The sequence below is a fragment of the Electrophorus electricus genome, chromosome 17 (genome assembly GCF_013358815.1).
Source record: "Electrophorus electricus isolate fEleEle1 chromosome 17, fEleEle1.pri, whole genome shotgun sequence".
Classification (NCBI taxonomy): Eukaryota; Metazoa; Chordata; class Actinopteri; order Gymnotiformes; family Gymnotidae; genus Electrophorus; species Electrophorus electricus.
Window position 1 is genome coordinate 15,217,543 of NC_049551.1, and position 20,000 is coordinate 15,237,542.

Here is a 20,000-nt window from a genome sequence, read left to right on the forward strand (position 1 = left end):
ATTGTGCAGCATTGACCCAGGGGACTGCGGCCAAGGTCTGCATTTGGAATTCTTTTCTATTAGGAAAGCACGGATGTCTCCCAAATTGATTTGACTTGTTGTGTTTTCCGAGGGCCAGGGGGAGTTTGTTAGCCACCCCGAGCGACGACTATTGACAGAGTGTTCATTCAACTTCCCCACACGTCAGCTGACCCTGAAAAACACAGCGCACCAGTCGGTCTGAATCCTTAAGCTGAAGGACATTTAGTTCGGGGCGCGTTGCTCCAGGCAGCCAAACCCTTGCACTCAGTTTGATTGTTTCAGATGTGTTGCGTTAATTGAGCGCTGTGAGCTGGGCCTTTTTTTGGCCGCCCAGAATGCTGTGCAGCCACTGTTGGGGTTGGCCTTTGTTCACGGGGACGCGTGCAGGTGGGCGACTGTCTGGCGGTGCCGTTGCACCGATAAGCTTGTGCAAAAGGGTGATTGTGCATTATTGTGTGTTATCGTGTGCGGTTGGTATGGACAGGGGCCTGACCGGAGCGTCTAATCTCCTTGTCTCTGCCTCGGCCAACAACATGTAATTACTCCGTATAATTACTGTGTTCAGACCTGCTCTGTTTCTTACTACGAAATAGCAGAAACACGGCCATTAAAACAGCGCTGGCGCTCACCGAATGTCTTTCTCGTGGTGTTTAAATCCTCTCAACTTTTAAAGGTACAGCACACAATACAGCTTGCTGTAAATCTCTTAGCCTGCGAGAGCACAGGGGCTGGCAGAAAGCAGACGTCCTGTCCTTAGTTTAAAATTTGTCAGCCTTCTTAAAGAAACGTACTGGCCTGTACTGGGCTTTTATCCGTTATGATGTGTTCATTATTAATGCATGCATGTCAGTTTGGTTTCTTTCTTTATTAATTTGCCTGTGGTGTCTCTGCAAGAGGGCCTGTTTATTAAAAGTAATAATGGCACTTAAATGACAGTTGTGGTCCTGTGGGAGGTTGTGCCGTGCTGCTAGGAGCTGCTAATTAGTGTGTTTAATTATGGTTCCTTCTTTCTGGTCTTTCGGGAAGGTCTATTTAATTTGAAGGTCGCTTTTTGTTGTGTGTGTGTGTGTGTGTGTGTGTCTCCCTGTCTTTGGGGCTCTGGTTGACTGAGGACCCTCCTGAGAGTCCTGCCTCGTCACATGCTGTGCGGGACTTGAAGCGAAGCAGAGATGGATGTACACGTCCACGCCTGGAGATGTGACTCCGCTTGTGGAGGCGAGGCGGGGCGTTACGGAGAGCAGGCGGAGGTGCGGGGGGCTCACCTTCCTTCTGTGTCTGTCCCGCAGCTGGAGGAGCAGCTGAGCCGCCTGCAGAGGGAGAAGAACGACCTGCAGTCCCGCCTGGAGGAGGACCAGGAGGACGTGAATGAGCTGATGAAGAAGCACAAGGCAGCCGTGGCTCAGGTCGGCCCTCTCCTCCTCCCCGCTCTTCTCCTCCTCTCCTTTCCTCCTCTCTCCTCCCCTCTCCTCCCCGCTCCTCCCTTTCTGAACCTCATGTCTCCACTGTCTCCAATGTCACCACATCACAGATCTACGGGGAACCCTTTGACAGACGATGTAATAGTGTATGCGTGTCTGGCTGTGTATTTGATTTCAGTCTACTAGGGACCTGGCCCAGATTAGCGACCTCCAAGCTCAGTTGGAAGAGGCCACCAAGGAGAAGCAGGAACTTCAAGACAAGGTACGCCCAGCCGGCCCCTAGTCTGGTCCAGGGCCGCAGTCCAGTCTGTGTTCAGCACTCCAGTGAAGGATGGGTCATCCCTGAGATAGCCCTAACGAACTCAGATCTGCTCTCAGGAAGAGCAGGGTTCACTTTGTATACCAACACCAAACTGGGAGCCCCAAATCCTGCCTTAAAACAATTATTAGAATGAACATGCATTGGATAAGCAGTAGCCTTCATATTGTAATAGTTCTATGGGGGAGTTTCAGTATACATACAGAAAAAAGCTTGAGTAGATATATGAAGCAAACTCTAAGGTCAATTTATTGTTGCTTGGTTCCTACCCTTTTTGGTCATTGAGAATGATCTTTGATTTGAATTTCCAAATGGCAGAGTCTAGGCAACTCCGTGCTCTTTGCTTATGAAGTAGTGCTAAAGATGATGGTTTGTTTATCTAAAAGTAACTCTTTGGAAAAATCCATTCACGTTGCTTGGGTGAAGAACAAGAGTGGCTTTGAATAAATTTCTCAGTGCTGGCTGCTGAATCTTAGGGCATAATGGAGTCCTAATATAGGTTGTAATAATCCTCAAAAATTACGCGGGTGTTTGGAATACTGAACTGCATAAAAGAATCTTTTCTTCTGATAAAGAGGTCACAGGTTTACGGCATGTTAAATTAAGCAGGCCCGAGGTCCAGAGCATGGAGGGGCGGATGGAGGTGTGTGTCTGGTGCCTCTCGAGCTGAGGAGTGTGATGTTTCTTCTAGCTCCAGTCTCTACAGAGCCAGCTGGAGTTCCAGGAACAATCCATGGTGGAGAAGTCCCTGGTCAGCCAGCAGGAGGCCAAGATCCGCGAGCTGGAGTCCAAGCTGGAGTATGAAAGGACCCAAGTCAAACGCCTGGAGGTGAAGGAGGGGAGGAGCAGGTCAAACGCCTGGAGGTGAGGGAGGGGAGGACCCAGGTCATTTCATCATCTCTCACACCCCCCCCCGCAGACCCTGGTGGCACGGCTGAAGGAGAACCTGGAGAAGATGACCGAGGAGAAAGATCAGCGGATCTCCGGTGAGAACCGAGAGAAGGAGCAGAACAAACGCATGCAGCGGCAGATCCGCGACATCAAGGAGGAGATGAGTGAGCTGGCCAAGAAGGAGACTGAGGCCAGCCGCAAGAAGCACGAACTGGTGAGCAGGAACAGGAGAAGGGTCCGGACGCATCCGGCTAAGAGGAACTGGGAATAACTGACCAGTAAATGCTCAATATCTGCCAGTATGTCTCAGTATTTCTCTGTATGTCTCAGTAGGTCGGTATATGTGTGCTGGGCCCTTCCTTCCATATGGAGATTGTTTAGCTGACCCCTATATGGGATAGGGAATAAAAACACTTCCTGTTCCTTCAGGAAATGGACATAGAAAGTCTGGAGGCTGCCAACCAGAGTCTGCAGGCGGATCTCAAGCTGGCTTTCAAGAGGATCGGGGACCTGCAGGCGGCCATCGAGGATGAGATGGAAAGCGACGATAACGATGACCTCATCAATAGGTGCGTCCTTCTGGCCGAGGGTACGGCTCAGCTCCATCTCACGTTGCTCCCGGTTCCCAAAAGGAACAATGAAAACACCTACAGGGCACCAAAACGTCTAGATACAATTTGGAAGCTCGTGTATTGAATACTGGGTACTGAAGACTTTATTGCACGTCTAATTGTGTGTTTGTGCAGGAGGCAGACAGCATGTGTTTAAGATCCCAGAGCCTTGCTAGAGTCCATGGGCTTGAGCCGCGTTCTCGAGCCATACTCTCTAGCCGTGTTCTTCACGCGCTCAGCGCTGTTCTCATGCTTTCCTCTCGCTCTTTCACTGAGCTCTGTGTTCCCTCCTCTTGTCTGTGATGCGACCCTGTTTATTGGTGTCCCTGGAGCTGCTTCTTGCACCTGTGTTTTTTGTTTTTTTTTTTCTGTTTTTTTTCCCTTCTTCTTGTTTTTCCTTGTTGTTTTGTATACCTCTTATTTAGTGTCCCACTTTTTCTGAGCTAGGGGAGAGTGCACTGCCTCTCTGTGTCTAAAAAGTACACAAGGTGGAGAGTGATGGCTGATAACTCCCCTTCAGTTTTCTTCCCCGGGCAAATAGAATGTCAGGGAGTGACGCTGTACAAAGAAATACACACACACACACACACACACACACACACTTCACTCATGTCCTTTTCTCTCTTTTGTTCTGTCCGTCCATGTATGTGTGTGCGTGTGTTTGTGCGCACGCGCATTTGTCTGTGCGTGTGTGTGACAGTTTACAAGACATGGTGACAAAGTACCAGAAACGGAAGAGCAAAACGTGAGGACCCTGCACACTTATTCTTTCCGCCGTGTTGTTTGTTGAACGCTTGGTCTTCATTCCGCACACATGGCAGAGAGTGGTGGCGTATTATACTGTACCGTGGAACTAATGATGCTGTGAGTTGTGAATGTTCACACAAACAGTACTGATCAGCATGGCGGCGGGACAGAACATAATCTATGGCACGCGATTAAAAATATGCATGTGAGAAGATGAAAATAATGGATCTGTCTGAAAATATAATGTCCCTAATACAGCATCCCTTTCTGGCTGCATCCTGCTGATCAGTTTGTGTGTGTGTGTGTGTGTGTGTGTGTGTGTGTGTGTGTATGTGTTTGTGTATTTTTAACAGCACCGTCCAGTGTGTCTCATCTACTTATCTCACACGCATGAAACTGACACCTCGAAACATCTGCCCCAAATCGACCAATCAGCAGACACACACATCACTGCCTTTAACAATCCTTAGAACCATCGTCTCTCTTAACCGCCAGTGCATTGTCTAAAAATAACAATGGGATCGTTGTGACGGAGGGCCAGCGGTTGCGGCTGGCAGGTTCAGCCTCTGTCAGCGTCAGACCTACGGAGACGCGGAGAACTCCTGGGTGTCTTTGGTTTCAGTGGGGCGATTTCGATTCACGTGCGCACGGTCCGTGTGCTTCTTTATCCCCGGCGCCCTCCCCAGCAATAGCGGGGCGATCGAATCTCAGACAAATCACCCCCTTCAGTTGTTGTAGACGCGCCGGTCGGGGGACGGGCCCGCTTTGGGAATGTGGTTCGTCGTAAACGCCGTCAGCACCGGTTGAGATGCCGACTGGCGAGCCTTGGAGAATTGATTCCTCCAGGGGACGGATGGCCAGGATACGTCGGGGGTAGTGTCTTTCTGCTGCAAGCCATTTATTTTCACGCGTTAACTAGAAATGCCATTATGTGCCAGTAATGCATGTTTCAGCCACGTGATTTGATTAATGTTGTGCAGTGCGAGTGTAATACAGAGAAGGCGTCTGGGTGTGAATGACTGAACGATAAAACTGATGGGGGGGGGGGGGGGGGGGGGACCTACCAGAACCTTAATGATAAATCTAATTGGGTGGAACAGAGATATGCAACCAATGGGACTGTGTTGTCACAACTGATTAATGTTGAGATGGAAAGTCGCCATGTGTATTCTTTGCTTGGGAGGGGAGGAGCTCCAAGCACGTTGTTTAAGACGTCAGAGGCAAATTGGGTGTGACATAAAAGTGCAAACAATTCCGTTACGTAGCACCCCTGTCCGACTGTTGCCCAACTATACTCACTTTGTGGGTGCGCACGCGTGTGTGAGCATGTGCACGTGCGTGTGCATGAGCGTGTATGCGTGCGCCATATGGAAGGGGGTTGCATGTTTGGCTCATGTATACAGATCGAATGCATCCACACATACATTCGTTATATGTGATTTATTTAAATGACCCAGCGAGAGTCCCCGAGCCTTTGTCCTGGTGTCACTGAGTAAACAGTGCCCTTCGTGATCAGACAGCATGGAATTGGAAGGAAGCGTCTGCAGAGAAGCAACCTCACCAGCAGGCAGTTATTTGGCATGCAGTTCTTCCCGTTTGTCAAAATCCCAGACAACGCTTTGAAGCCAAGGAAAATAAAGCCTTGAAAAGTTGTGAAAGAGAATATGAGCGTTTCCCCTGGTGAGAGTGCACTGTAGCCACGCTAGGAGCTAGGCAGACATGCACGAAGGAGTCGGCATCACCCCTAGAAATTGGATTTTTTTCCCCCCTTTGGCCTGAGGAAGGGGTCAGAGTGCATACTGGGCCATGACCTGGTGTCCGATCCTTCTTTGGGCAACAGAAAGATCACGATGACACCAAGTGAAACAATGTAGCACCCTCATCCTGAGAGAGCTATTTTTCCTCATATGTAACAGAACCTGCTAGCTATAGACATATTGTGCTAATTGAAATGGCAGGGTAGGGGATTGCATCGGGGGAAATGGGACAGCTATATTTCTGTTCCTTACTAAGCGGGTGCCTTCTCAGGGGACGGGGTGGGTCCCGGCCAGTGAAGAACTTTCTTCCAAATATTTTTATTCTGCTCTATTGAGAGAGATTCCAAATTCACCCGAGTTTCACATGTGCATATAGAGGCATTTCAGGCTCTCACAGTGAGGAATGTTACAGACTGCTAATGCCAAGCAAAAATCCAGGGACTGTTGTATCCATGAGCACACATCTAGAAGCAAGGTTGTAGCAAACAAGGCAGACTAGAACTTAGCCTTGTTAATTGCCTGTTTATGCCACAGCCATTTATAGCCGTCATAAAATATTCTTTTGTTGCCGTGAGTGCTGTGCATTAGGAGCACACCTCCAATAGCTGAGAAATATCCACAAGCAGAAAAACGAAGCACGCTCCAAGTCTTCCCTATAGCCTTCTTGAATTTGTTTGCAAATTGGCGTTAAGAATGTCGTGCACGTAATTCAATGTACAGTTGCTGCAATCACGAGATGGAAAAACTGTTACGCGTAATACTTGAGAGTGTAGACCCTCTGTGCTTGCGCTACCTTCAAAGTGCTGGATTTGGATGTCAGAAGACCAATAGCAAGCCAGCGGCCAACGGGCATTATTGATAAATGATGGTGTCAAAGCCAAGCTGCCGACACAGTTCAGGCTGACGTTGCGGTGCCATCGGTGGACTTATGACACCAGCAAAGTCACTACAGACGCCAACTGAGAGCGAGATCGTGCAGTATGTCATTACTGACTAGGCAGGGATGAGCAATGCACAGCCATTATAAAAAGAACACAAGACTGAGAACGTGCTGAACCTCTCGTGTTTTCTTCTTACAACCTAAAGGCTGGAAAATACATCAGTACGTCGAAGGCACATATGATCTTCACAAAGGAGTGTAAAGGCTTTCAATGTTTTACTCTCCCTCTATCCCCATCTGTCTGTCTCTCTCTCTGTCTGTCTGTCTCTCTCTCTCTGTCTGTCTTAGTCTCTCTCTTGCTGTCTGTCTCTCTCTCTCTCTCTTCCTGTCTGTCTGTCTGACTCCCTCTCTCTCTCTCCCTCTCTCTCTTGCTGTCTGTAAGTCTTGCGCTCTATCTATCTATCTATCTATCTATCTATCTATCTATCTATCTATCTATCTATCTATCTATCTATCTATCTATCTATCTATCTATCTATCTATCATCTATCATCTATCTATCTATCTATCTATCTTGGCTTTAATGGAGCCTCTGTAACTTCACACCCTTAACATGGCCTGGGAAGCCACAGCACCTAATTGTCCCTTGCGATTTGCATTCTGTTCTGAGGCTACATTCGTTTCACTTGACAGCTCCAGTCCCAACTTATTATACACTTAAGAGGAGAAAGGAGGTACATTTTATATTTATGGAAAGCTCCATTATCTGCGGGCTGTGTTAGCTATTTTAAAGAGCTGCGCTATGTGGACCTCCGAGCAACACGACTTCCTCTCACTCCATGCATCACAGTTATGAGTGGACTCAATTATGCAAATGTTTTCAATTACGTGGCTGACCTAACGTGGTCGGCTCTTAGCGTGGTTAAAATCAGACTCTGACTTTGTCATCTCCTCGCGTTCTCCCGCCGTGAAGAGGCGTGCTCGATAAGAAACTTTAGCAGTCTTTCCTCTATATTTCACTTACAGATTTTTCCTACATTTTTAATTATCAGTTGATCTGTCGATCAGTGTCTCCCATTTCCGCCGAGGATGAGCGAGAACCTTTGGGCAAATTTGATCTCAGGTCTGCTACTGACACACTAACGCACGTTAAAAACCATTCGCACTCCTGTTTGTCCGTTTGGAAAGAATCCCCCTCACGTGTTTGTCGTTTGGCTTTGGGGTCACTATGTAACGTGGACCTGGTGTGGCTACGGCGGCCAAATCTTTCTCTCTTGTGCAGCGGTGACGACTCAGATGTGGACTCTGAGGTGGAGGACCGCGTGGACGGAGTGAAGTCGTGGCTCTCAAAAAATAAAGGCTCTAGCAAGACCCTGTTGGACGAGGGCAGCTCGAAGACCCTCAGGTCAGTCTGAAGTACCTCTAGCTGGTTATTAGAGCGCCTGCTCCCCCAGGCTTGAAATGATAGAGCAGGGTTCCTTATCTCCTGCTCCGTGAGTCGGCTCCGTAGGCGGGACCGAGGAGAGGACTTCTCCCCGGGCTACCTGCAGCTGTGTGAGGTGCTGCTGAGGCCATTTCACACGATTATTGCCAACCTAATGACATTCTGTAACGGGAGCCTGCTTCTGATGGGCTTTACCCAGGCATCCAGCAGCCCGGCGGGGCGGGGCGGGGCCGTATCAGGCACCCTCGCAAGCACATTTTCCTGTAAACAGGCTGCTTAAAGCGTCTGATCCATGCTGCTATTTTCAGAGTCGTTTCTCGTGACATTCAAAATGTTCCTTGAAAATGTACTTTTGTTTCTTGGTGTGCTTTTATTCCTCTCAATAATGTTATGTCTGAGATTCATAACAAAAGATCCTTTCATTTCGCGCTGTCTTAATATATATTTTTCCTTCTATTCATGCTTTTGTTATGTACTCACATATCTGTATATTGCACCCATTCTCTTCTGAATCACTGTCATGTTGTTTTCTGTGTTTTCTTCTCCTTCTGCGTCACGTGCCTGTGTGTTTCTGCTTCCTCCTAAAAGCCTCAAATACCCTAATGCAGCCAACGCCGACGTCAAGGACGTAACAGGAGGGAAAGAAGGTAAGGAAGGGTGGAACGGGAACGCCCAGCAGGGTAGGCCCGTGTCCGTGATGAGCTCACTTAGCTACAGGAAGCGTTCCAACCTGAAGGACTCCATTGGGGGCACGGGAGATGAGAGCTCCCTCTTCAGCACCCTGAAGGAGCAGCCAGACGTGCCGGATCGCTCCGTGCTCCGTAAGTCCAAGAGCAAGGCTGCGGATGACCTGGAAGACCGATGCTCCGTCATCTCCCAGGCGTACTCGGAAGCCACCAGCAGGGCCAGGAGAGGCCTGGAGCGTCGCTGGACCAAGGGCAGCCCAGAGTCTGACAAGGAGTCAGGGGCGTTGCTGGCGGCACCCAGCCGCACATCTGTACGCCGCGGCCTGGATCGGGAAGACGATGACGTGTCCACCCTCGGCGGCTACAGCCTGAGGCGCAGCACCTCGTGGGCAGAAGACGGGCGCAGCGACTACGGGATGTCGGGAAGCCCCGGCACGAGCCGACGCTCGGGGGGGCGGAGCCCTGGCAGCGCTAGCCTGGCCTCCCGCACCTCGCTGGCGCGCAGCAGCCGTCTGAGCGAGTTCGGCGTGGACGATGACGACGACGACGACGAAGACAGCAGAAGCAGAAGCATGGCCTTCAGCGAGGGGGGCGTGTCGGTATGCAGCCCCGACTCCCTGAGCCACGGTCTCTCCGCGCCGGGCCGGGCCCGGACCTCCGAGGACGGCAGTGCCGCAGACGTCAAACCAGTTAGCCACCGTAACTACCTGGACCCCGAGCTGGAGAAAGCCATCAACGAAGTCCTCAGCTTCAAGCCCGTCAAGTTCCAGCGCCGCAGTCTCGAGGACTCGGACGGTGATGATGAGCAGAGAGGTCCGGCAGGCAGAGAGGACGACAGGAAGGCCGGACGCTTCACAAAGAGCGACGGCGACGATGACGTCCCGGGCCGAAGCGCGTCCGGGCTGCGGACCTCGGCGTCTGGCTCGGCGCTGGACCGGGCGCGCTCTGGCAGCAGCTACAGCTCACGCAGTACGAGCAGCCGCAAGGGCAAGAAGAAGAAGAAGAACAAGAAGAAGATCCAGGACTCCGAGTCCGAGAGCTCGTCGTCAGGAAGCTCCTCGTCGGAGAAGCGCGGGAAGAGCTCCAAGAGGAAAGGCAAGAAGGGGTCCCGGAAGGGCAGGAAGAAGGAGAGCGAATCGGAATCGTCAGAGTTGGAATCATCGGAATCCTCCGACTCGTCCTCCAGCTCCGGATCCACCGTCTCCTATAGGAGTTCCAGCAGTATCAAGAAGGGTCCGTGCAAGAAGGCATCGGATGAGGAGAGGGGACTGGATAGTCCCGAAAGACCTGCTAGCAAGAAAGAAGCGAAGAAGAAGAAGAAAATGGATAGCCTGGTGATGAAGTATCTCTACAGGCCTGACGATGATTAAAAAAACAGCAGCAGCAGGTGACCTTAGAGAGCGGCATGGTGTTGTAGTTTTACTAACAATGTAGGCGCCTGTCGATGGACCGTAGGAGAGGTTTCGTGCTGGCATAATGACTAACAATAACTCTGCATGCACGTAGAGTTCCTGCGGCTGCTCTCTGTTCGGCGAGCCACCCTGCACTCTCGCTGAGCCCTACACAAACTCCTAACACAATTTTAACTCGAGGCAAGAGATCAAAACGAAAGACCTTGTTGTTTTGTTTTTTTTTTTGCTTCCGTGGTACAGAAGAGCCTGTATTGCCTCATAGGTTGTTTTTGTTCCCCCTAGAAGATTAGGGTTATCATCCAATCATCTGCTTCTTCCCCACAAAGAGGTTTGTTTAGAGCGGCGACCCAGGGAGCCCTGCGCCCGTGGACTTTCCTACTGATTCGCACCGAAAGGGCCACATGACGAATGACTCGGCAGCTGCGAAGCAACACTAGCTCTGGAGAAGTTAATTTAGCAAGACCTCCACAGCGTACAGTCCTTGCTTTGTTTTCCTTGGTTTTTCCGCTCCTTTCTGAACGTCTCACACATTTTCACCCACTTCGATTGCACGCAGATTTCAAAGCTGGCGGCGTCGAAACGTGCACGTCCGGATCGGATGAGATGCCGTTTTACGCGATCAGGGGCAGCGAATGAATAACGACAATGAGGCCTGATGACTGGCGTCGTTATTCTGGTGTGGTGCATTGCAGCATAAAATTCAGCGCTGGCTCTTTCCTGGGGCGGGGCAAAACTGTAGGGGTGTGTTAAACTAACCCAGGGTGACAAGGTCACCCTCCAGCTTTTCTGTTGCAGCAAGTCTTTGTTAAAAGTGTCCCTACTCTGTTTCCTCCCTCTCTCTCTCTCTCTCTCTCTCTCTCTCTCTCTCTCTCTCTCTCTCTCTCTCTCCACAGCGGTCGCCTGAGCCGCGCCGAGGAAGAGCAGGATACGGAGGGCAAAGATCCCCGGCAGTCACGGCTCCCCCTTTCTGCCGAGGGTGGCGGCGAAGCAAGACTCTCTGAGACCACGGCGTAGAGCCGGACATCTGCTCGTAGCTCACGTGCAGGCGTGCGCAGGAACGGGGCGTCCTCCTCCGCACGCCCGCACCGACGTTGCTCATCTCGGCAGCTCTGCGCGAGACCTCTCTGGGCGGCCGGTCACGCCGCCGTCGCACAAACCCGAACAGTAGTGTAGTCGATTTCTGTTATTTGATGATAGAACTTTAAAGTGATGATCACAAGGCCTATAGGTGACCTAAAGACAGCGGTTTCCAGAAGGCCAAATAAAGGGAATCCATTGTCTCTTAAGTGTCCTCTTTTCAACCATGAACTGTGATCACAGTTCGTCCTTCAACTGCTCAGTAATGAAACCAATAGTTCATCACCACTGGTGTTGAAATCTCGTTCATCTTCCTGACGCATGCTGATCCATTACCCATCATCCTCTCTCAGGCTGCTCAGTTAGCTACGATAACCTCAGGCAGACATATTAAGGCACGGGGGGGGGGGCATCTTGATTGTGCCCCCCTATAATTCTTCTTCTTCTTCTTCTTCTTCTTCTTCTTCTTCTTCTTCTTCTTCTTCTTCTTCTTCTTCTTTTAGCAGGCAGTTCTTCGATTTCAGTAGAGTGTTGCATGCTGCTTGGTTCTGGTTTGAGAGCAGGTCACAGGCTTAGGGGAGCACTTTTGATATTACTGATATTGATATTACTGGCTCGCAGTAGGCAAGGCACTAACTGCTGTGGTACGGACTCCTCTCTCTCTCTCTCTCTCTCTCTCTCTCTCTCTTTTCTCTCTTTCTTGATCTCTTTTCTGCTCTCTCTGACTCTCTACTACCCCCTTCCTCTCTCTTTAAATCCATCTCTCTCCTAACTCCCTCATCTCTCTCTCTCTCTCTCTCCCTCCCTCTCTCTCTCTCTCTCTCTCTCTCTCTCTCTCTCTCTCTCTCTCCCTCTCTCCCCACTGTCTCTGTCACAATACTTAGGAACCCTTTCCCAACACCTGACAGTACTCTCTATAGGAAATACTCCCCTACCTCGGTCTCCATGGGAGAAAGGCGATGCTCCATATTATTACTGTAATGCAAAGAAGCCTATTTTTTTCAGTCTTGAGGGATGCTTGTGTTTTGTACGGGATCGTGCTCAGCCAGCTGGTGGTGTGCGCTGATGTGTGCAGGCTGCAGGGAGGTCGGTCTCTACGCTTCCAGGTTCACCATGTGTGTCGTCTTTGCCACTGACTTCAGAGGTCGTAATGCAGGATCTTCAACTGTTTCTTATCCTCCCATATGGTCAGATTAATGTTAATTACAGTTAATCCCTCCCCAAGGGATTATAGATGACATTAGTATATACCTTGGCTTTTTTTATGTGTGTGTGTGTGTGTGTGTGTGTGTGTGTGTGTGTGTCCTAATGCCTTTGTTCTTTCTGAAGACTATATCCCAAGTAATGGCTGTTAAGTGTGTGTGACTCTGTAATGTCTGCACCACGCGCATCACATCTAGCAGTACAGTGCTTGGAATGTGAAATCCTCAACGATTTCTCAAAGTATATTTTCAGGTTGGATTAATCTACGTTTTTGCTGTTAATCTACGTTACTTAATCCTGATGCCCTGTAGCTGGTGGCAGTAAAGACTTATAATGTCGGAAATCTGCCAAAATGCAGCATATTGATTACAGACTGCTGTAGGAAAGTTGTGGGTGTGGGTGTGTGGGGGTGTGGGTGTGGGGGTGTGGGTGTGGGGGTGTGGGTGTGGGTGTGGGTGTGTGGGTGGGTGTGTGGGTGGGTGTGAGAGTGTGTGTGTGTGTGTGTGTGTGTGTGTACTATCCTGGTGCTTGCTTGTGTGAAGGGGACATGAATGTAATGGGGTTACTGGAAAACGGATGACATCATCATCATCTCTGTCTCCCCTAATACTCTTCCCCACATCTTACTATGCAGCAAATAAGACATTTTATCATGACAATATGTAAAATGACACTTTACGTGTGCTACTATAGTGGCTTATGCAGAAAAAGCAAAAGGCTATATATTTATGATGCATCTTTGATGATGAAAACATATTTAGGAATGATCTTTGCATTAGTTTGATTGTAAATAAATAATGGTGATCGTTTGCTTCTCCTCTGTTTTCTCGTCGTTTGGCTCAACTGAATTGATTAAATCACTAACTTCTTTTTCCCTCACTGCATTGGAGTAGAAAACCCTTTTTTTCTGCATTTTCTGAGGCTGTGGTTTTGTGTTCAGGGGTATAAAATGAGTTGGCAATAAAGGCAAGCTGTGTTGCTAATATACCACTTATCATTCAAGTATATGATTAAGATGGCACTTGAAACATGACACTGCTACAATGCACTCAGGTCAAAGCCGGATTCTGTTCCGAGACGCCAGCGTGACAATTACGATCGACATGGAGAAAAGAAAAGATAGTACCTCTTTTTTTTAAATGCAAGGTCTAGGGAGATGGCGCGTATCATAGAAAATAGCTCAACTGTTTGAAATGTAATGATTCAAAGAAAATACTTGTACTTGTAACCTGGATAAATCCTGAAACATACAAAGGTGTGATTACATTTTCCATTTATGTAATTGTAGGTATATGACTCAAATGCGATCATAGAACGCAGTGCATTATGCATAACGCCACCAACCTAGTGAAGCCCGCTGCTCTGGTGGGGAGTGAATTTTGGTTCAAACACTGAATAAAACATTTTATTGTTTGTTCAGTTAAATGGATTCACCAAGTTAGGAATTTGATTCTAAAAAAGATGATAATGGTGTTGCCTTAGTTTATATTTCAAATTGTTAAAACAATATTTGTGCATGGTTAATAAAGGTGTTTACTGGTCCAATTGTCAAACCATGATCTGTACCTCGAATACTTCGAACCTCAAGTACGGCTCGGCTTGAAATACCATGCTTCAGGTCTAATGGATGACAAGCATGGAGACTATTTTCTGTCCTGGCTCCAAGATGGTGGAACTCCCACTTGCTGTCCGGACAGCAGAGTCCCTTGCAGTCTTCAAACGCAGACTGAAGACCCATCTAGTTGCAGAATATTTAAAGGACAACTGACCCTGCTCCCTTATTGACTGACTAATTTAGTATTTATTGTAGGTATCTAGGTATCAGCATTCATCCCTGTATTCTACAGTATTCTAGTTCATTGGTATGTTTAATTATAACCTACTGTACTGTACTTGGATATATTCTATGAGTAAATGGCAAAGCACTTTTGTAAGTCGCTCTGGATAAGAGCGTCTGCGAAATGCCGTAAATGTAAATGTCCATCCAGCAGTCTGTCTCCAGCCATCAGACTATGTTTATCATGTTTGAAGCCTCTGCCATGTTTATCATGTGAGCCGTAACGATGTTTTTACAGCCAGCTGGGACGGGAGCGGGCGTGCCGGATGTCTACTAGCCCTTTCACCTCGGCTTTACCTGAGTCACTATTCTTCAGATATTTACTTGTTCGATTTTGCAGTTCATATAACTGCATGGGCGGGGCAGCGCGGGGCTTTGGAGGACACGTGTAAATGTATGGCATGCTGCACTGCTGTCTGAAACTAGTCCTTGGTCTAAAGGATGAGAGCCTCCCCCCTGCAAACTTCCACCCCCTCTGGGTAGAGGAATGCAGCTGCCTGTCTGTCACCATTCTGTGATGGGAGGTGCTGAGAGACCCCCCCCCCCCGCCCCAGGGCGCAGGTGAGGTAGAGGCGCTCATTTGCAATGCAGAGCGAGCGAGAGACGCTGTGTTTGCACATATTATCTCCATCCTAATGAGTGCAGTGCGATACTGGAAGGGGCTTCGGAAACACGTGCAAAGGGAAATGCGTGATGTTTGGGATGCAAGACAAAAAAAAAGACCGCGAATGGGCCGCTTATAAGTCACAATCCAATGTGTTTTGTACGTGTATAAGAGAAGGAGAATCAAAGGCCACAGGGACCGTTGCTTGAGGGTTTCTGACTAACTTTCCTAACTGAAAACTCATTTCAGAGTTTCCTGCAGATGTGTGGTACACGTTGGTCATTTGGATTCGGCTGACGGGCAGATGAAATGTTCAGCCAGGTGCCAGGCTCTGTGCCCCTCCAGCAGGGGGCGGTACATCCTGTCCTTCCACACTGGGGCGGGTTGACGTGAATTTCATGCAACCCGGCTCAACGCTGGCTGTTACTGACAGTATCTATGTGTATTATATCTTTAAGGATAATCAAGCAGAGTTTTTTTATGGAATTATGCCAAAATCTATATCCTTTGTGCATTGTCGCATGCAAATTGTGGAGGATATGGCCGGCGTTCGGTTAAGAGCAGTTCTGGTTTCACCTGCTGGCCGAGGTAGCACGACTCAGCCCAAGGCATGAATTGATAAACTAAACCCTGCTTAAGGCGTTATTTTCTCCTATGCAATTCTGCCCCGATGGATGTTGAATTGCGTCTGCTCTTGTGCAATATAAATTCCCAACGTCGCCATCAACTTTTTTCAGACTCCTCTAATATAATACCTGTCAGTCCGCTTATCTCCTAGAAAGAACTCTGTTCCCCAGAGCTAATTACCTGCCCCCCTACCACACACACACACACACACACACACACTCCACCTCCTCTCCAGACTTGCCTCTCCATTTTAAGGATGGACTTTACCCTGCGTATCTAATGGGTTTTTAATGCAGCCATTGTCTGCCTTTGTCAATACAAATTCACTTACCAGCCCCTTAATAAATATCCCACTGATATTCTCCCCGTGTAATTCCCCTACGAGGGATGGCGTGATGAGCCGTGGTCAATGTCTGTCGTTATGCTCTGCCTGATAAGTGATTAAGCACTTGTGGCGAACAGGTACGGCGCGCACCGGAGACACAGAGCAGAGGCAAGTAACTGCTGATGGCTTTTTAACAGCCTGCTTGTGTTCTGAGCGAGTTGCTCTGCAGTGTGTAGTAAGCACATTAGGCCAGCCATGGGGAGGGCCACAATACGGGGTCACGTGCGTGTGGCTGGAGCGATTTCAGAGCTGTATGTTTTTTCAGCAATAATATCCGAAGGTTACACACGTCCGGGAGGAATATTACTGGGCTACGTTACCAGCTGTTCCAGCCTTGGTAGAGCAGTGGGGTTCTGTAAACATTCATGGTATTTGGCGTTGGGAACTATCGGGTTATTTTACAGAGCACATTAAATACTGCAGTGCATCTCTGGAATGTGCCACATTGTCACAGACAGTAGGTGGGTGGAGAGAAACGGAGGTGAGGCAGAGAAGAAGAACTCGGTGCCTCTGGGCTTTGAGAAACCAGGTCTGTGTGCCAGCACACACCTGCTGGAGATGTTACTCTGCTGTCTGCGATGGAATGCACGGAGGCTGGATCTGAGAGTGCTCTATTGTGAAAGGTGAGTGGTCAGATAAAGACTCTGGGATCACTGTGGAATTCAGTAACTGGGCCAAACCAGAATCCATGGCTGAAGCTCAAAATGAGGGATTAAAAATAAAATCTTACTGCTTTAAATACTGAAGTTGCTACAGGCGCTGCTGTTCCTGTGCACCAAGAGCGCAATGATGGTCCGAGCAACAAAAGAAAACACACCCCTATCAGCTCAATGCAAGATGAACCAGTTGCATACAGAATTAAAAAAATAACCACGTGATGTCGTCCCGTTGAACGGCTGGAGCTGTCTCTTGAGCAGAACAGCGTGACCCTGCGTGATAGGCCGTTCCCGTGGAGTGAGGCGGCCCCCTTCCCCCTGGGTGTACGTTTTGTGTCAGCAGCTGCCCGAGGGGACCGAGCTATCTCGGGGGCAGCGGCTCTCTATCGCTCTCCGAGGGCAGGCGGAGACACCTGCAAGAGGAGGGCTTGTCTCTTCCTCGCTGTCCCCGCAACGACTGCAGTCCAGCCCCCGGAGGAGCATCCATCCTCGCGGCCCCGTCCTGCGCCGCATCCTTAAATGGCTTTCCGCTTTAATATAAGAGGAAAAAAAAGGGTCTCCGCACTGCACCTGTGTTTCTTCCACAACCACGCAGCATCCCGTAAGTGGCAACGGCCCCCCAGTACTGCGGATGATCAGAGGAGCACGGCTTGGCCCTTAAGACCTGATCAACAGTGCAAATTCCTCGTTTAATTACTAAATGCATTAGACAGTCAGAGAACAGATGGCAGGCATTCTGAGGTGCGCTTTAGGGAGGCAGACGAGGATCTGGTCGTGTGCTCCGGTGCGGGGACAGGATGCACTTACTGGATGCATGGGCCATGAACACAAACAGCCCGTCGACCATTCTTAAGGGTAAAGGACAGTTCGGTCCAGGCTGGATGTCAGTAACGTTACGCTGAAGACGCTCCCTCATTCCAGTTCCCATGGCGATGTTCTTAGATGATGCTGTGGCTGGTGTGTGACATGAGGACATTGGGGTTACTGTGATTGGTTTAGCAACTTGATGGCTCTGATGATACACTCCATCCCACTTATCTGGCACGAAGAAATTGATAATGGCAGTGCTGTTAACTATCGCGTGAAAGAGGCCTGTCGAGATTATCCAGAATGTTTACGTGAATGCTTTTGGGCCTCATTAGCATAATCTAATTTGCATTATGCTAAACACCATTTTGGCATTAAGGACAGTTCTGCTACTGTGCACAGTACAGTGCAGGACATCAGGGTTTCCTCAAAAGTAGTCACCAGGGAGACTCTGTCAGACCCAACCCCCCCAACACCCCCGTGTATGGGATGACTGCAGGTCATGATTACTGGTCCCAGTGCAGCCCACAGGAGCAAAGGAGTGGCCCAGTTCCTCTGACAGTACTAAAACTGCCCATTCGTCTTCTCCTTTCGAACCCGGGCGCGTACTCGACGCGGGACCGGCAGGATGGGGCTCGGCCATGCCAGCACGGGGGGCGCGAAGTGGATGATGCCTTCTCCTTCCATTAACACGCATTAATCTTCTCCACCTGCACGGTGTCAGTAGGGCAGTCGGATTTAGCAAGCTTCTATTGCGGTGCAGGTCCCTTTCCCCGTCCACTCCTCCTCTAACCTGCTTTGGAAGGTGAGGATTTGATTAGAAAGGCTGTAGGTTTTTTTTTTCTCGGCGAGACGGGGCTGTGTTTATTATTATTATCGTTATTTTCAATCTCTCTTCGCTGTCTTTTACTCGGGGCTGTTATTGTTCCCCATTTTCTGTGAAGGCTCCGCCGTGTTTCGCGAGTTCTACCCCGAGGTGCTGATGGATTGCGTTTGTTTTCCGCCGCTTTCCTATTTTAAACCTGACATTTAGCAGCCGGGTCTGTCAGAAAGTCAGTGTTTGACTTGTGCAGAGGTAACACACTTCTGCTCCAGAATCCTTGGAAACGCGATCCGGCACACCCAGCCTTTGACCCCTTCCTTCCATGGCAAACTCCATAAATGCAGAGCAGAGCGCTGTCTGGATGGGAACTAAAGTCTGATGGTTTAAGACTGTTTAAGACTGTATAAAGCCAGCCGCCAAGCTCAGGGAAGAGCTGAAATTCATTTGTTTCGTATGATTTTGTGTGTGTGTGTGTGTGTGTGTGTGTGTGTGTGTGTGTGTGTTTTAAAGAGACTGTAGTTGTCTCTGACAAAGATATGAGAGGAGGGCTAAATGAATGCATAGGGCTGGAACAACTCCGGTACACGCGTGAGGTGTGTGTGTGTGTGTGTGTGTGTGTGTGTGTGTGTGTGTTTCGGTATACCTCCTTTGGCAGTTGTAGATGAATAGCTACAGAATAAGCGCTAGAGAGGAGAGTTATTGTGGCCTTGCCTGTGTGTGTATATTTGCTCAGTATGCGGTGCTCCTGTGGGAGTGACTCCGAGCTCTCCCTCGCCACGGTGCCGTTCCACTGCGGCCTCTCCTGGGCCGCGGGCCGCAGGTCTGCCTGGCCAGGAATTGAGCGGTCACGGTGATGGATGCTCGCCGCAGAAAAGTGGGAGTGTTTGGTTTTTTTTCCTCTCCGGCCAGCTGTGATTCCTCGCATGCGCTGGCCCGCAGGGCCGACAGACCCATTCATCAGGGACACCCTCTACTCCCCCACGCGTAAATATGACCCTGTGCCCATGCATCGCCGTGAGAAATTGCCGTTGGGCCCAGAGTCCCCTCCTGCAGTGGCGCTGCCTCAATCTGTCTGTCGCACTCACAAAGTGCTTCACTCAACAGATGAAACAGAATTAAGATGTCTATCGGTGTTGAGATGCGTATCTGTACTTCATGGAGATTTATACAGTTTCTCCTGTTGCCTCTCATACAGGATGTCCTGACAGGATGTAGAGTGTCACGTTTCACACCAGGCTCTGAGCGTTTTGCTGTCATCAACAGAACGATACAGAGCTGCTGATCCTTTGCAATTATTTCCCGTAATTTTGACTGGAAACACTCTTAGCGGGCAAAGCGGAGACGTTACGTCATCCTTGCCTCCTACTCAGGCTTTGTTTACAGGCCAGGTTTGTTTTTGGAATTTGGAGTAACCTGTGTTGCGTTCGCTGACCTGAACGCAGGACCTTTTGTTCTACTGATCCCCGCCCCCATCTAAACGGACATGGGCAGGGAATCGGACCACGCGGGGAAAAACCGCACCCGTTAGACCAGCCGCTCCGGGCCACTGGTCCAGAGCTCACGGCAGGACCCTCGGTGTTGACTGAACCCTCCGGGTGGCCAATTGTGTCCATATTACAGTTGAAAATCTAACAGTGTGTGTATTAATTCTGAGCTAGAACTCTGCAAGTTTAAAAGGTCGACTCAAATCATTTAATGAAGAAATACCCACACTTGGGGACTTTGTTGAGTCATGCAGTTTTCCACCTCTTCTGCTTAGCAGGGGCTCACTCGTCTCCCAAACGAACTGCGCAAC

General features: G+C 49.4%; 1 protein-coding gene across 7 annotated transcripts in view; it reads left to right on the forward strand.

The window, feature by feature from the left end:
• myo18aa (myosin XVIIIAa) overlaps positions 1-11,166 on the forward strand; it is a 63,714-nt gene extending 52,548 nt beyond the window's left edge. For 5 of the 7 annotated variants that reach the window (XM_035535610.1, XM_035535611.1, XM_035535612.1 and 2 more), the window contains 9 exons: positions 1,308-1,424; positions 1,618-1,701; positions 2,450-2,587; positions 2,678-2,863; positions 3,079-3,218; positions 3,961-4,005; positions 7,927-8,049; positions 8,677-10,161; positions 11,080-11,166. In XM_035535610.1, coding sequence (XP_035391503.1) covers positions 1,308-1,424; positions 1,618-1,701; positions 2,450-2,587; positions 2,678-2,863; positions 3,079-3,218; positions 3,961-4,005; positions 7,927-8,049; positions 8,677-10,144 — 2,301 coding nt within the window. In that variant the 3' untranslated portion in view covers positions 10,145-10,161; positions 11,080-11,166. The remainder of the gene's footprint in view (positions 1-1,307; positions 1,425-1,617; positions 1,702-2,449; positions 2,588-2,677; positions 2,864-3,078; positions 3,219-3,960; positions 4,006-7,926; positions 8,050-8,676; positions 10,162-11,079) is intronic. The other 2 variants (XM_035535613.1, XM_035535616.1) reach the window with 1 other exon arrangement.
• Positions 11,167-20,000: the final 8,834 nt, after the last annotated feature.